Consider the following 15,829-nt stretch of genomic DNA (forward strand, 5'->3'; position numbering starts at 1 on the left):
CATGGTGGTCTCTGTCCTTGTCTCTATCCTCTGATATTCCTGTCCCTTGCTGGCACCCAGAGGGCTGAAGTGAAGGTGGCTCAGGGGAGACCAGTGGTGAAGGTGGGGGATGAGGAGGGAGCTGGAGGTGCCACTTTGCTGTTGTGCCTGCAGGTCTCTGAGGTTTTCCAGAGATAGAGGACATTCCCTTTCCTTTCCCTGGGAAAGGAAAGCAACATCTTGGATAGCATGAAAACCACAAGGGAGAAATGGATGAGCTCAGCCCTGCAGGGGCTGCAGTCCTTGCAGGGGGCAAGGACCTGGGTGGGATATAAACTCAGCAGTGACACTGCACCCCCTGCCCCCACCCTGTGATCCTCCAGAAGTGTTCAAGGCCAGGTTGGATGGGGCTCTGAACAACCTGATGTAGGGAAGGTGTCCCTGCCCATGGCAGTGGACTTGGAACTGGATGATCTTTAAGGTTCCTTCCAGCCCAAGTCCTTCTGTGATTCTACAGCTGGAAGGGAGGCAGTACGCCCTTCCTCATGCTTTTGGTTGCTGGTGCACCTCTTCCTGTGAATGTCACTGGTTCTGCAGCCACCTGGGCAGCAGAATGTCCTTGGATATCCTAGTGGGGGTTGCAGGGCTGGAGGCAGAGAAAAAGGGACCTTCTGGAGCAGAGTCATGGTTTAGGGAGATGGGTGTCAGAAGTGAGGGCCACACCCCAGTTTGAGAGTCTGGGGTGTGGCGGCAGGAGGGACAGCAGGGAATATACGATCCTGCTTTGGGAGGCAAGCTGGGACTGAAAGGCAGGAGCAGCAAATTCAGACCTGTATCCATAGGAAAAGTTTGGGGCTAAGGGAATTCCTGGGGAAAAATCGCTCTTTGCAAGAACCACAGAGGACCTCGCACCTTAACTTCACCAGAGCCCACATCAGTGTCACCGTCCCCATCCTCTCTCAAGAGCAGGGGGATGAGCATGCCTGCAGAGATCGGGCCGAGCTGTCACAGAGAAGCGGGGAAATAAGTCAGGCAACAGGTTTGTCCTCCTGTTGCCGTTTGTCACCTCGCAGATGTCCCAGAGCGGGGCTGCCCTGCTGAGGCAAACCCGCTGTCAGACGCGGGCCTCCCCCGGCTCCATCCTTCCTCCCCGGGGCCGCCGCCCCGCCCCGTGCCCGGAGGCGGAACCGGGGCTGCGGGGGGAGCAGGGGCTGGCAGGAACAGGGGCTGGCAGGGCCAGGGGCTGCGGGGGGCAGCAGGTGGCGATCAGCCCCGCCGCACACTGCACCGCGTCCCTCCGCCTGCCTGCTGCCGGCTCGCCCCCGTGCGCTGGTGTCTTCTGATGCCTTCGGTCCGGGCTTCCCCCTCATGGCTCTGATCTCCTTTGCCGCCCCCTCAACACCCAGCCTGGGACACGCAGCCTCTCCCTCGGAAGCAGGGATGCTCGCTTTCCTCCTGGCAGGCTGTGCCAGCCACGTGCTGTCACCTCGGAGTGTCTTCCAGCCGTGTGTCCCTGCCTCGCTGGGGCACTGAGCTCTCCGTAGTCTGTGAAAACCCCCCCTGCTTCAGCGGGATCCTTCGGCTCTGCTGACTCTTTGGCTTCCTGGTCTTTGCCCACCCTGTTCCTCGACCACGTCCGTTCAGACCCTGCTCTTGACAAATCTTGCCCCCTCGGAGGCTTCGAGAGGAGCAGGCAGCGTCACGTGGAGGTGCAGCAGAGCTTGTCCCCGTTCGGGAGGATACGGGCTGCGGCAGGATCGGTTCGGGAGCCATGGGCCGTCGGCTCCTCCGCGGTGTCTCTGGAGCCGCAGTCGTCCTTGCCAGCGTGGCCCTCCTCTCCATGCGGCACCGTGGGGCTCGGGAGGCGGCTCAGTACCCAGGGATCGGGGAGGGGATGTTGGAGAAGCCAGAGCAACAGAGCCAAGGGAGCCCAGAGGGAGCCGGTGGCAGGGGGCAGACGGACCTCAGACTCCATCCTCCGGAGGGATACAGGAGTGAGGGAAGCCTGACGCTTGGGGACATTTTCATAGCTGTGAAGACAACCAAGAGGTTTCACCGGAGCAGGATGGAGCTGCTCCTGGACACGTGGATATCCCAGGCCAACAAACAGGTGAGTGTGTGGATTCTGACTAGAGAGAAGGTGTTAGTAATGGGGCAGGGGTGTCAGGGCAAGGGGATAAAAGCCAGAAGAAGGGGAAGCTGGGCATCATGGTGCCCCTCAGTGCTTTGCCTCATTTTCTCTTATTTCTCACTTCACATTCAAAGGGAGATGCTATTCAGCAAAATGTTTCACCAGTAGCTGATGAAACAGGGAAAGGCTGGTGAAGATGCCATGCCAGACTGAATGCACAGACCAGCCTGTGTCTGTACGAAATGGTGGCTTTCCATTTCTCCTGGTGCCATGGGTTTGTTGGGTTTGGAGCTGACCGGCTCCCCAGGCCGTTTGTCAGGATGCCTACACTCTGCCTGGGCACCCATTGCCCTGGAAAGGTGCACTGCAGTGGGCAAGAGAACAAGGCAGGCAGGCTCCTGGAGGACCTCCTGTAGTGAGCCCTGTTCATCCCCCAGCACATCAGCACAGTCCATACTTTCCCCTCTTGGGCAGATGCCTTCATGTGCATGATCTTGAGAGGATGTGGGTGTATTTTTGACTATTTCTTTTTTCTTTTTTTAAACTGGGGGCCCAATGTTTCCATCCTTTGCTCAAAGAGTTTGGAGAGTTTCCTTCCTGCTAGAGAAACTGGTGCAGGGCACCACATTAGTGGTGCTGTGCAGGCTGGCTCACTGGTGGGCAGGAGCACTCCCCAGAGGTGCCGTGCTTTGCTCCCTCCCTTGTAGAGCTGCTTCTCAGGAAAGAAGAAATCCTATGGCTGCCCTGAAGGGTTTTTTTTTTTTCCCTCTGACTGTGTGTGATGGGTGCCTATAAAGCAAATCCAGGCCCCAGTGAGAAAGGGGGACGGGGGTGGAGATGCTGGGTAGGAGAGTGCCTGAAGCAGTGCAGGGTTTGCTGGGTAAGGGTGGTTTTCCACTTCGTGGTGCTGCAACTGTCTGGCCCGCTGCGGTCGTCACAGGAAGCCAAGTCCTATTTTGAGCACGCTTCCTCTCGTGGCTGCGTGTCCCTCTCGGTGTCTGAGATGCCCTGCTTCCTCCTGCAGAGGCACTTCTCCTCTCCAGCCGGCTCCAGCCCAGCAGCTCCTTGGAGAAGCCAAACCCAACCACGTGCCTGCACTGGCAGTAGGATATTGCTCGTGGGGCCTTGCCAGTGGGTTGTTAGGGAGCAATTCACCCGTCCCTCCTTTGTTTGACAAATCAGTGCCTTGCTGTTCTGCTGATGACAGGAATTAGATACTAGCTCCCCAGACTCATCTGATCCCCTCTAGAATGCAAGTGGTGTCCAAACCTTGGAAGAGGTGTTGAATTTTCCATGCTGCTGCCAGCCTCTGGAAAGCTACACAGACTGAGCAGAGAAATAGGAAGGAAGGCGTAGAATGGGAGTGTCACTCATTTTAAAACAGAGTTTTTTCAGTGTTACCAATTTTTGTTGCAAGCTTGATATTTTCCTTCTTCCTCCTCAATTTTCTGTGTTTTTCTTCTTTTTTTTTTTTACAAAATGACTTTGAGGGAAGGGGAGTGGGAGCAGAAAGGGAGGTAAAGAGAAGTACATGAAAGTCAAAAACATTTTTTTTAATATATTCCTGTTTAAGGGTTTTTTTAAGTTTCCAGGAAATGGTTAGTTTTGAAAATTTGACAATATAGAAAGCCTCACTTAGCAAAAAAAAGGACAGCTTTCAGTTTGCAAAGGACATTCAGTTGTTATGGGGACAGGAATAGTACACCAGACCTCCTGTTATTGAGTCCTTATGGAGAGACATAGGCTTTAGGAACCAGTCCTGGAGAAATTCAGGTCTCAGAGGTCCTGATGTGCAGAGGCTGCCTTCTCCTAGGGCTGATCCAACTTCTTACTGTCTCACTTGCCCTCAGTCATGGCTGGAGACCAGTTCAGCGAGTGTTTCTCCACCAGTGGCCAGCAGGGAAATTTTAGCAGCTGGCTGTGTTGCTGATTCCAAGCCTGGCTTCAGAGCAGGATACCTGCATGGTTTCCTCCTGGAGGAAGCAACCCAGACCTCCCAGGTCAGGCTTAGGTGACTGTAACAGGAGGCAGGAACAGCTGTGGTTTTGATGGCAAGGACAGACTGTATGGGAGCTGAATTAAAAATCCTCTGTGTTGGACTCTGTTGGGGTAGAGAATAAGAGAGAGATTGTCTCTGAAACTGCTCTGAAGTTTAATCTGAAGACATGCAGTTGGTGAGAGATGGGGAAGTGTGAGATGGCCACTCTTTGCTGGACCATTCTCTGCCTCCTGAGAACTGATCCATGACAAACTTTCCACTGGAGATTGATGTGAAAGCCATTTTAGTGAAAGGCCTTTTCCTCAGCAAAAGCTTAATCTAAATAGGAGTGGGGGTTCTGATGATTGTTTAGCTGGACAGAATCTTGGAGTGACTTACACTCCTGGCCCCAGTAGTTTTGATGGAGAGGAGTCCAGCTTTCTGGTGTGGCTTGGTAATGTGAGCTGTTTCTAGCACTTCCCCTCCATTTAGAAGCCCACACACCCAGCCAGTGGGAATGAAACCTTTGAATGGCCCATCCTGAACTGGCTTTCAGATTTTCAGTGATGTGAATGCACCCCAGATTTTGAATCTGTTCTCTGTGCAGGACACAACAGTAATCCTGTTGATGTGTTTGCATTTTGGAGAGGGTTTCTTCATAGAGGAAGGATACCCTGGGAGCTTAGGCGATGAACATGGCCCTGGATTGTCAGGTTCCACATCTTGATTCCTTTGTGCTACTTTTTTATTGCTAGGCTATTTCCCTAATTTGGGGTGAGGAGGTCTCAAAGTCTAGCATTTATCCATTGCCTGGGCTCTTCTGTTCATGAAGAGCTGCCAGAAAAAGCTGTTTGACACAGTGGCTCCTTATCACTGCTTGCGCTGCTGTCCAGCAGACATCCTTTCCTACACAGACATCTTCTCCACTCCAGAATGGAGAGATACTTTCTGTGCTTCATCTCTGGCAGCACCTGCTGTGCTGTGTTTCCCACCCTCAGGTGTGTGAGGGATGGTGAGACGAGGATGGAGGCAGCTGCATTTGCTATTGTGATCTTCTTTTGCACTTCTTGAGCACAGCCAGGTGTGCCATGGAGATCAGAGTTTGAAAGTGCCAGAAAAATTGGACTTGCCTGGTCCCCAGACTCATATTTCCCTTTCCCCAGTTATTTTGGACAGTCTGGTGTTGCCTGTGGTGACAGTGCACTTTTATCCTTGGGTTCTACAGGAATGTGTTGGATTTCGGCAAAAAAACCCCCAACATTTCTCATGTTGCATCAAGAGAAAACTGGGAACCTCAGAATATTTTTACAAGTAGAAAATTTGAAAAAGATGCATCTTGCTATTTTAAGTCAAATGTGATGTTTGTTAGACACGTGATATCAAGTTGGTTTTATATCTGTAAGCAAGTAATTTCCAGCAACAATATTTCTTGGGTTTTTTTTTTTTTTTTGAAAATGTCAGAAAATTTCAATGGCTTCAGATTTTGTTTTTCTTAAGTTGGAAATATTTGCGATAGTGGAAATTTCTAACTCTGACATGCTGGCCAGGGAAATCCTGTGCTGCTGACAGTCCCTGCCTTGCCTGAAGGTTGTGATGTGGTCCCCTGATCCAGAGCAGTTCCTTCACCTGAGACTTGGCTAATTGCTGCTTGTCACATGAAACCCTTGAAAGTGGTGTTAACTAAGAGACTTTACTGGTGGGGTGGGGTTGGAATGTGTGCATGCTCCATTGCTGGAGCTCAGCTCTCAGAGGGTAATTCACCGAGCCTGTAGCTCATCCATCTGAGATCAGGAAACCATCCTGCTGTCTCTGCTTGTGCCACGTATCTCTGAGGGTCCTTCACTGCCTTATTTTCACATACACAACTTTTCTCCTGCTATGTTCTCCAGATAGGGATATCTCCCACATGCTGGGTGGGTGTGGGAGATGTAGAGACTCGTGTCTGCCTGCCTTTGGGAGCAGTGATAGCTCCTGGAGCTGCTGTCTGCCTGCCTTGTTCCCTTTGTGCCTGGGCAGGTGCTGTGTTTAACCAGCCTGTGGGCAGCTGGTGGGGAGGCTGTTTATGGCTCGCGACTCCTTTTTCATTTCATGAAAGCTCATTTTCTGCCTGAGGAAAGCTTTTCTCCACCAGCCCTGATCCTCGCCTGGCTCTGAACAGGGGGAGCTGTGCCACATAATGGCAGCAAGGGGGATTAGAGAAGCCTGGGAGTGGAGGAAAAGGAGGAGGAGGGGGCAGAAGGTGGCAGGGGGCTGTGCACACTTCACACACAAGCAGATGTTCTTTTAACCCAAGCATCATTTAACCACAATGCCTTAATTTTTCTACCACTGACACCTAATCCAGGGCTACCTTGCCCCCTCATTCAGTGTCATGGGTCCCCTGTTCCCAAGGCAGTGGGAATGGGGGTGAAAACGAAACCACACAAGTACTGATGGTTGTGCCCTGTAGGAAGGGGGAGCACAGCCATCCTTCTGTTCATCTGCTGCCTGGGAGTGGGTACAGCAGCACAGCATGGAGGGGGTAACCATGTCAAGTGTGTCCAGCTGTGGGAGGAAGAAGTGGGCAGCTAGGAACAGCACCAGCTCCATCCCCGAGAGTAATCTCTTTGCCTTGTTTCCCCAGACCTACATCTTCACTGATGAAGAAGATGATGCCTTGAAAAGGAGAATGGGTAATGACCTATCCACCTTCAGCCCCTGAGCTGTCCTGGCCTTGAGGGGAGACTGGTGTGAGGGTTGGCTGTCCTGCACCAGCCCTGCCCAATGAAACAGGCCCCTTGCTGTGTCCTGTGATGGTGATAGTTTGGTGTAGCTGGCTTACAGCCAGGGCATACAGGGCATACAGCCAGCTGGAGGCAGGGTGCTGTCTGCTTTAAAGCATCCTTGGGTAGAAGTGGCACATGACAGAGCCCCTCAATCTCTGCATCATGGTTGGCAGTGGGCAGGGTGGAAGTGTGGATGGCAGGCATTCTAGTCTTGGCCAAATTGCTTGGCTCTGTCCATGTTTCATCTCCTGGTAGGGGGAGGAGTGGAACCCGTGTCTCCATGGGCTTGGATGCCTTTTGGGGGGGCATGAGGACACTGACTGTGAACAAACCCCTTCCCTCCTGCCCAGATGTCCTCCCTGTGACCATGCAAAGTGGGCTGGCTCTGAGTTTTCCCTCCTCTGGCAGGTGGCCGTGTGATCTTCACCAACTGCTCTGCCGAGCACAGCCACCTGGCCCTGTCCTGCAAGATGGCTGCAGAGTTTGACGCCTTCCTGGCCAGCGGCCTGAGGTGGGGCAGGGCTGCTGTGGGGGGACCCCCGAGGGCAAGAGGCACCCTCCTTACTGCAAACTTCTTGTGTCTTCCTGTCACTCCCAGCTGGTTTTGCCACTTGGATGATGACAACTACCTGAACCCTGGGGCGCTCCTGAAGCTCTTGTCCTCCTATGCGGAGACACGGGATGTTTACCTGGGCAAACCCAGCCTGAACCGACCCATCTGGGCCTCTGAAACGCTGCCAAACAACCAGACGGTACAGCCTGGGGCAGTGAGGTGGACTGGGGGCAGTGGGGTGTTTTGGTGCTCTGGCTCACATTTGTCATGGTTTAACCCCAGCCAGCAGCCAAGCCCTACGCAGCTGCTTGCTCACTCTCCCACCAGAGGGAGTGGGGAGAGAATTGAAAGGGCAAAAGGTAGAAAACTCGTGGGTTGAGATAAAGACAGGGAAAGCAAAAGCCATGTACATAAGCAAAGTAAAACAAGGAATTAAGTCACTGCTTCCCACAGGCAGGCAGGTGCTTGGCCACCTCCAGGACAGCAGGGCCCCATCACGTGTAATGGTGACTTGGGAAGACAAACACCATCACTCCAAATGTCCCTCCCCTTCCTCCTCCTCCCCACACTTTATAGACTAAGCATGGTGTCATATGGGCTGGAAAATCCCTTTGGTCAGCTGGGGTTACCTGTCCTGGCAGTGTCTCCTCACAACCTCCCTTGCACACCCAGTTTCCTCACCACTGTGGCAGTAGGAAAGCAAAAAAGACCTTGGCTGTTGTGTAAACCCTGCTTAGCAATAACAAAAACATCTCTGTATTGTCAACGCTGCATTCAGCACAAATCCAAAACACAACCCCACACCAGCCACTATGAAAAAGTTAACTCTACCCCAGCCAAAACCAGCACACTATTGCAGTTCCCAAGAGGAATGACAACAGCTGAAGACTTGCCATCTTGTCTATACATGGCTGTAAGGTGTTGGCTAAATTTGATCATCCAAGGGGCAGAGTCCCACATTGCTGCTCTGCCTTTGGGTACATGTCTGGCAGGACAAAAGCCTGCCCTAGGCACCCCACCTGTTGCTGCCAGCAGGAGCAACTGGCTGTTCTAGTTATGAGGAAGTGAAAATCCATGCTGTACTGCGAGAAAGTCCTTCCTCTGGGCAGCAGTCAGGGGGCTGGGGTGACAATAGGGCTGTGTTTGTCCTGACATCAAAGCTGGGTTTCCAGCATTCCCACCTCTGGGAGTGTGGTATTTTCTGAGCCTCTGCCATTGATCTTCTCTGGTGTTTCTCTCCAGAAATCCGTGCGCTTCTGGTTTGCCACGGGAGGGGCTGGGTTCTGCATCAGCCGCAAGCTGGCAAGGAAGATGGTGCCCTGGGCCAGGTGAGCTGGGGAGTGTGGGAGCCTTTGGGGATGAGCAACGTGGCTGCACATTAATTCCTGGCAGTGTCAGCCCTGGATTTGTGCATGTGGCGTTTGCAAAGGTGCAGAGTGCCGCGTGCTGCACGTCTGCAAGATGTGAGACTGGAGGAAGGATGTAGTGGGTGAGTCTGCCAACTCACTGAAAACTGGCAAGAGCAGGCACATCAGTAAACATGGTCACAGGATGATGTACTCCTCTCTCCCCATCTCCTTAAGGCTCTTGGTTATTCCTCACACTCCTTCCCATCCCTTTCAGCTTTGTGTGACTCTTTTCCCATCTGCCTATCTCATCTCCCCTTCATCTTCCTCTTTCCAGATTTCCATACCTCCCTCCTGAGCTAATTTTATGTTCCCTCACCCTAAACCTTCTTTGGCTTCTCAGGTGTCCACTGTCATTTCCTCAGCTTGATGCATGGAGAACAGAGGTAGGTCCCAAGGTGTTATCCCTGCCTAGATCAAGGTGATGCCCTAGGTTATACCCCAGGCACGTACACTGGTGGGCATTGGCTGTGCCTTAACCAGATCTGAGCGTACCCAGAAGAACAGATCTGATCCACACCAGGTGGCTGATTTAGCCAAATCCCATAATAGGTATTTTATGGTAGACCCAGTCAACAGGATGATCTGTGATCTAGGGTAAAGTGAAAGTGGCACAGATAGACAATGCCTGACCTGGCATAAAATCTGCCACTACTGTTTTTAAAATGCTTAAAACACATTTCGGTTTGCTGGGAGTTGTTGTAGTAGACAGTGCCTCACACTGTGTAAATAATTCCAGTTCCCGAAGCCTTAAAATTGGTTATAGTCTGTCATCAGAAGGTGGCCAAGTATGTGGTGTAGATGGCTTATCCAAGCTGCGTGTCCTGTTTTCACTTCCCCCTGGACCTTGCTGTGTGCTCCCACTGTTTCTCTTGTGGTGGCCTGTCTGACCCCCAGGGGCTCAGTGCACTTCACCCAACACGTGGAGAAATGACTCAGTGAAGTCTGTCAGCTCTCTGCATCAGCTTACCAAGGACGTGGATCATGCATCAGGGACAGCATGGCTGGGAATGGTGAAAGAGCAAGCCTGTTCCCGAGTATGTACAGCTGGAACTCAGTGATTTCTTGCCTGGTTACAGGATTTACTCTGGTTTTCAGTAATCTCCTGCCCAAGTGGATGCCTACATCTGCCCCTACCCTTTTCCTAACCCATGCAGCCCTACTCTCTTCCAGTGGCAGGAACTTCCTGAGCACTTCGGAGCTCATCCGCCTGCCGGATGACTGCACTGTGGGTTACATCATCGAGTGCAAAGTCGGTGGGCAGCTGATTCCCAATGCACTCTTCCACTCCCACCTGGAGAACCTGCAGCTCATCCCCAGCTCTCAGCTCATGCAGCAGGTGAGGAGGGGAAGGGAAGCAAGAGGGAGGTGTGTGAGGAAGGAGGAGTGGCAGGAAGCTTACAGGCACGATGTTCCACTGATGGCACTGATGTGCATTGGATCAATCATCTGCTCTTCTGGGGAGGCTTTCCTGACAAATGCATCTTTGAAATAAGGAGCAGATGTTGCCTGCAGCACAGCTGCCAGTCACAGTGCCCTGGGATCAGTGGTGGGGAGCACATGAAGGGGGGAGTGATGGGAGGATTGAGGGCATCCCTGGGAGAACGTGGCACAAGGACAAGCAGAAATGATGATTGATTGGGAGAGGGCCTTTGACATGGCACTCTCTCTGCCTTGCAAAGGACTAGTAGGGTGGACCATCATGGGAAGGAAAACAGGAGAGATGTGGAAGGCAGAGGCTAAGCTGGCAGAGAAAGAACTAGAATGGGAGTTTTTGTCATCCACAGCAAATTCCTTGCTCCTGAACTCATCTCATTCTCTCTACTCTTTTCTCACTGCTACTTTGTAGGTCACCCTCAGCTATGGTGTGTTTGAGAACAAACTCAATGTCATTGAGCTCAGCGGCCCCTTCTCGCCCCAGGAGGATCCTTCAAGGTATGGGGCATGAGTGCTCTGGGTGTTGCTGCTGTGTGAGCCCTCAGACAACAGGCTGGGAGGGGGAGGCAGCCCAATGGGGTGCAGGAGGGCTAGAGGGAGGGACAGGAACCTTACAGTCATATGGCTTATTGGGTGAGGGGCACCCCAGCATTAAGCTATTTGTGAACGGTTATAAATGTTGCAAACCTTTTTGGGTGAGTGGAAAGAAATGAAGCATTTAAAACATTTTATTTGGACAGTGCCTAAGCCAAAAGTATTGCTGTTTATTTCCCATTTTGAGACTGAACAAGCTAACCTTTTACCTTAGGGACAGGAACAGAAATGTTCTTTTAAACTCAAGGAAGGAAATTCTGCTTGTTTTTTTCATTTTATGCTTTGCTGAGAAAACTGAAGGGAAAAAAGAAAAAGGTTCACTTCAGGCTGACTGCAAACAAAACTGTTCTTTGATTTACCTTCTCCTCTTTGAGTGAACAAACCTAAAGTTGTTATTTGCAGAGCATGAGTAGGAAGATCCTAGCTGGAGATAGGAGGGGTGGGAAGCAGCTAGGTGATGAAAAGAGCATCAGCAGAACCATGTAGCAGGAGCTGGTGCAGTGCCCATATCCCTGCCTCTGATCAGGGTGAGCTGTGGGCTTGGGCTCCGTGGGCTAGAGCTGGATTTGGGTATCAGAGGGAGGCTTTGCTGAGAAAAGACACCTTAGAGTGAGCAAACAGTCCTGAGCTCTGTGGTGCAGGGTGGGCACCTGATGTGGAATGGGGTGTGAGGGAGAGGCCTTCCATCTTCTAGCTGTGTGCTGGTGTAAAAACTGTCCTCTGACCTCACTTTGCTTTCTCCCCAGCAGGTTTCGGTCCCTCCACTGCCACCTCTATCCCAACACCTCCTGGTGCCTGCGGGCTGTTGGCTGGTGATGCCTGAGCCTCAGCTGCAGCGGCTCCCCGTGACACCTGTTCACCTGCAGGGAGTGGGACACTGAAGAAGCTTGGTGCTCCCAATTTCACCTTCGCCCTGGTGGTCTTGGTGCGCTGTGATGGCTTTCTGTGTCCTCACTCAATACTGGTGACACAGGACAAGAGACAAGTTCTGATCCAGAGATGGATAGGATGGGCTGGACGCATGAATCAGTTTCTCATCTGAGTTGGGATATGTGCAAGGGATGGGAGCAGTATGCCTTCTGAGTAGAACAAGAATAGGATAATGACTGCTGGGCATCTGAGCAGAGATGAGGACTTGCTGCTGCTGCTGCGCTGTGCCCTGGCTGCATCTTTCTGGACTAGAAGGGCCCTGTGTGTGCATACCTGGTGCCCAGCTCCTGGTGGGAGGCATCATGTCATTGCACCAGGCTCTCTGAGCAGGGCCTCTTCCTCCATATTGGTGCTTTCCCTACTGCCCACACTTTGCAGCCACAGACCTGTTGAGTCTCTGCATAATCAAAGTCTACGGAAATGGAAAATGTGACCATTTTTGGGCTGAATGAATCCGGGAAAAGCACAGTCCTTGCTCAACAGAGGGGAGATGGACAGGAAGTACAAAGAATCAGGAATCCTCTGATCTGCTGGGACAAAAAAGAGGGCATGGAGTAAGGGAGCCAGGGGGAAACTGAGTGAGATGGGGATGGTTCTTGCATTGAATGTTGAAGGTTTGATCTTGTACGGTGCTGCATTATTCCTCTCCTTTTACCTTCTTGATGTGGGGTCAGGCTAATCTCTTGCTCTAATTACCAACCTGTCGTCTGAGATTAGAGTCCAGCTCCTATCTGTGAGAAGAGACATAAAGGATTAGAGCTGGCTGAAAGAGAGGAGGAAGGAAGAGATGGAGAAGGAGCTCTCAGGAGCGGATTAGAGGTTACGGCTTTATAATCTTTTCTGTCCCCATCCAAAAAAATTAAGTCATGATGGAATGGAAACAGCAAGGCAAAGAGCTTTTTATCTCTGTGGGGCTTCCCTCCAGGTGCCAATAGCAGCTTTCTGCCTTCCTGCTCTCCCTGCTGAGCGTAACAGAGGGAAGGAGTGGACCCAAATTGGTTACAGGCTTTCTGGCATGTTTGTGAAGGGTGCTTTTCTCAATACAGTGCCCAGTGTGAAAGCTGGGCAATGTTCCTTGCTGGGGAATGAACTTTAGCATCGTTTTGTCCTTGTACACGCAGTTAAGTGGCTGGGGGAGGGTTTTGCAAGGAAACCTGGAAGGCAGAGAGGCTGTTTTAAATGGCAGGTGGTGCCACAAACAGGTATCTTTCTTTAAAGAGTATTTCAAAACAGACTACTGGGATCTGTGAGAGATCCTGTAATCTCCAGATGAAAGGACAAATGCCCTTTCTCTACAGAGCTGCTCAGCTTTGATGCTGCTGATGTGACTAAGCCTGCTGCTGGTGGGCTGGAAGAGCCAAAGGCGACTGTCACTGTGGCTTTGCCGTTTTGAAAACTGGCCACTCTGTCACCTCCTGCCACCCCCAAGCACCAGCATCTCCTACACACTGCACACAAAGTTTAAAGGAAAGGCGTCAGAAAGACCTTCCACCTCTGTAAAGGGGGATCTAGAAAGGAACGAGCACTTTAATTTTTGGAGAAAACAGAGGGCAGGAGCCTGCGGAACTGTTTTCCAACCTGGTAATTCTTACTGGCATTTAGTCGGCTTGTGCAGCAGCACACAGCCTTGCTTTCTTCTGTTGCACAAAAGGCCTTTAAGTAGAAGTTTGTCCTGAGCAGGCACAGGGGCGAGCTGAGGCCAGTGACCATTTCTTGAGTTGTGGAAAGCCCTTGGCTCACACGGCTATGCCAGCCAAGAATCCACATGGCACAAAACAGGGACACAGCTATTGGAAGAGGGATGCACCACCAAGAAGTCCTGCCCCACAGGACTAGTGGTTTGGGCACAGCCAGAAGATGAAATACGGTTTTGTGAGAAGGAACGAGTCTTCAAGAGAAACCTACACTACCTGGATATATCATTTTTCCCCATTCAGATTTTCAGCTGATGTTAATAGAGACTTTGAGGTAAAAAGCTGGTCCTGGCTGTAGATGTCCTGGTGACAATCAGAGCAAAATGCGATTCATGTGAGGAAACTGGTACAGCAGCTTCACTTCCCTGGGGTAAAAGCAAAGCAGAGAAACTGAAAGCTTGCTTTGGATCCTGGCTTCAGCTGGTCTGAATTGACCTGGTGCCTTTTGCACGGTTGAAGATCAGATGTTTAATGGGTTGAATCCTTGAGTGGCTGCATGGGGACCCGTTTAAGACTCAGTTTCGTGGCTAGAGCAGTTAAGTGCCACTTTTGTGGAAAATGTCTTGTCTCATAAGGAAACAGAACAGATGAGAAGATGTCTGGGGCAGGGCATCTCTTGGGCTGTAGAGAAATGAATGACAGAAGAGTCCTGCTATGCCTGTGACGACAATAGGCTGGAAAGAAAATAGCTTCTGAGTCGACAAAAGAAACCAGGTTTTCTCTAAGAACAGAGAGACAGCTTAATGGGATGCTCACCGCATGAAATCTGATCAACGTTAAAACATGAGTTAAAATTAGTTTCAGGAATGGTTCCTGCCCCTGGGGCTTGCTGTCAGATATTGTGGTTTTACAGTCTCATTTTCCTAGTTTATTAAAATGTTTAGCTGCTTGGGAAAATGAGAAACAATCTCATGTGAAACTTTTCAGGGGGCTGTCTTCTTTTATTCTCTTTCTCTTGATGTAACAAAGATTTTGGAAAGGTTCCATTGGGTGTATTAAATTTGTATTTTCTTCTTCTTTTTTTTTTTTTTTTTTTTTTTAAATTTCTTTACCTTTCTCTAGCTCACACTTCCTTTTCTCATTGCAATGGAAAAAAAAACCTCTCCCAGGAACGAAAAGGAATGGAGACATGGTCTTTATATTTTACTGGCTAAAATGGGGTCAAAGTCAAGGGTGTTGGCATGACCCTGCTGTTGTACAACATTAAGTGTAGTTCAAGGTTTCAAGCACAGACACCTCTGCCTGCCCAACACCATAGCAACCAACACTATTAATGATGTTTAAACTGTATACTGAAAATTCAGAAAAAGGAGAAGGAGGGGAAAAAAAAGCAGTTACAGTATTTGAAATGTAAAATATTAAGTAAGGCTTTCATGTTAACAATATCTTTTCTTCACTTTCCCCTTAGCATGAAGAATTTTTATAAGAAAAGTCCTATTTGACAGTGCAAAAAAATGCTAATGACTATCCTTTCTTTAGGGGAAAAGAAGTTAGTTGAAATAGGTGGGAAAATGCAGTTGTTGCTAAAGACTTGAAGGGGAGAGAGAAGAATAGCAACAATCGACAATGGTTCTGTCTCTGGTGCCAACTCCTCTTAACAGCTCTGCTGCCAAAGAAAAAACAGATTCCTGAGCCACTGTGGGATTTGCCCAACTTGTACCCAGACTGCAGCCTTCAGCTCTCTCCCCAGGCTTCTTGCTAAGGAAGCAGCCTTCAAAAGGTGAGCAGTTTATCAGACAGAAGTCAAAGGATGAGAAATGGGATCAGGAAGAAAGGAGATTGGAAGGAAAGAAACCATCGAGCAATGCCTTGGAGGAGTGTAGGAGTTTTAGCAGTGCATTGAAAGTGCTGTTTGGGGGTTGCCCAGCAGGAGTGGGAAAGGGGGTATTGCCGGACCCCCCAGGTCTGGATTCTTTTTGTGATCAGGGCAACTGCAGCTCACCAATGCCACTGAGGATGTCAGACTGTGAGACAGAGTCCACCTTGGAAGAGGTGAGATCAGTTTTGTTGGCCCTGAACTACTTCTTTTTTTCAGTAACATTCCAGATAAGTTAGTGGCTTTTCACCAGTGTTACAGTCAATTGCTTACAACAGATTTAGCTTCTTCTGTTACTTCTGCCCTTGCTTACAATGCAGGCTTTTCAAATAGTCCAGAGTGGGATCAGCAGCTCTTTTAGTTAATTTGTTAAATTTCTTTTGTCTTCAATCTCTGAAAAACCTGACTTGACAGCTGGCTCTGCACACTTCTGGGATGGATGCAGAACTGAAGGAGGATGAGTGACTGCTCCATTCAGTAGGTGCATAGGCACAGGGAGGCATAGACCATCCTTATATTTTTCCTCAAGGAACCTGCTAGCAGTTG

At 50.4% G+C, this 15,829-nt stretch overlaps 1 protein-coding gene across 2 annotated transcripts; it reads left to right on the forward strand.

Moving 5' to 3' along the window:
- The first annotated feature begins 1,255 nt into the window (after nt 1-1,255).
- Nucleotides 1,256-14,447, forward strand: MFNG (MFNG O-fucosylpeptide 3-beta-N-acetylglucosaminyltransferase). 2 transcript variants are annotated; one of them, XM_064732183.1, is made up of 8 exons: nt 1,256-2,089; nt 6,712-6,760; nt 7,262-7,364; nt 7,452-7,605; nt 8,649-8,734; nt 9,986-10,151; nt 10,662-10,747; nt 11,590-14,447. In XM_064732183.1, the coding sequence occupies exons 1-8, from the start codon at nt 1,751-1,753 to the stop codon at nt 11,657-11,659; spliced, it is 1,053 nt and encodes a 350-aa protein (XP_064588253.1). In that variant the 5' UTR covers nt 1,256-1,750; the 3' UTR covers nt 11,660-14,447. The 2 variants fall into 2 exon arrangements, with proteins under 2 accessions (XP_064588253.1, XP_064588262.1); XM_064732192.1 differs by having other exon boundaries at nt 11,593-14,447.
- The last annotated feature ends 1,382 nt before the right edge of the window (nt 14,448-15,829 follow it).

The sequence above is a fragment of the Zonotrichia leucophrys genome, chromosome 1A, assembly GCF_028769735.1.
Source record: "Zonotrichia leucophrys gambelii isolate GWCS_2022_RI chromosome 1A, RI_Zleu_2.0, whole genome shotgun sequence".
Lineage (NCBI taxonomy): Eukaryota > Metazoa > Chordata > Aves > Passeriformes > Passerellidae > Zonotrichia > Zonotrichia leucophrys.

Bases quoted from the DNA above. Each gene is read 5' to 3' on its own strand.
- MFNG (XM_064732183.1), top strand. From the start codon at position 1,751: ATGGGCCGTCGGCTCCTCCGCGGTGTCTCTGGAGCCGCAGTCGTCCTT. The intron at 7,606-8,648 runs GTACAGCCTGGG...GTTTCTCTCCAG, and splicing joins CGCTGCCAAACAACCAGACG to AAATCCGTGCGCTTCTGGTT. The intron at 10,152-10,661 runs GTGAGGAGGGGA...GCTACTTTGTAG, and splicing joins GCTCTCAGCTCATGCAGCAG to GTCACCCTCAGCTATGGTGT.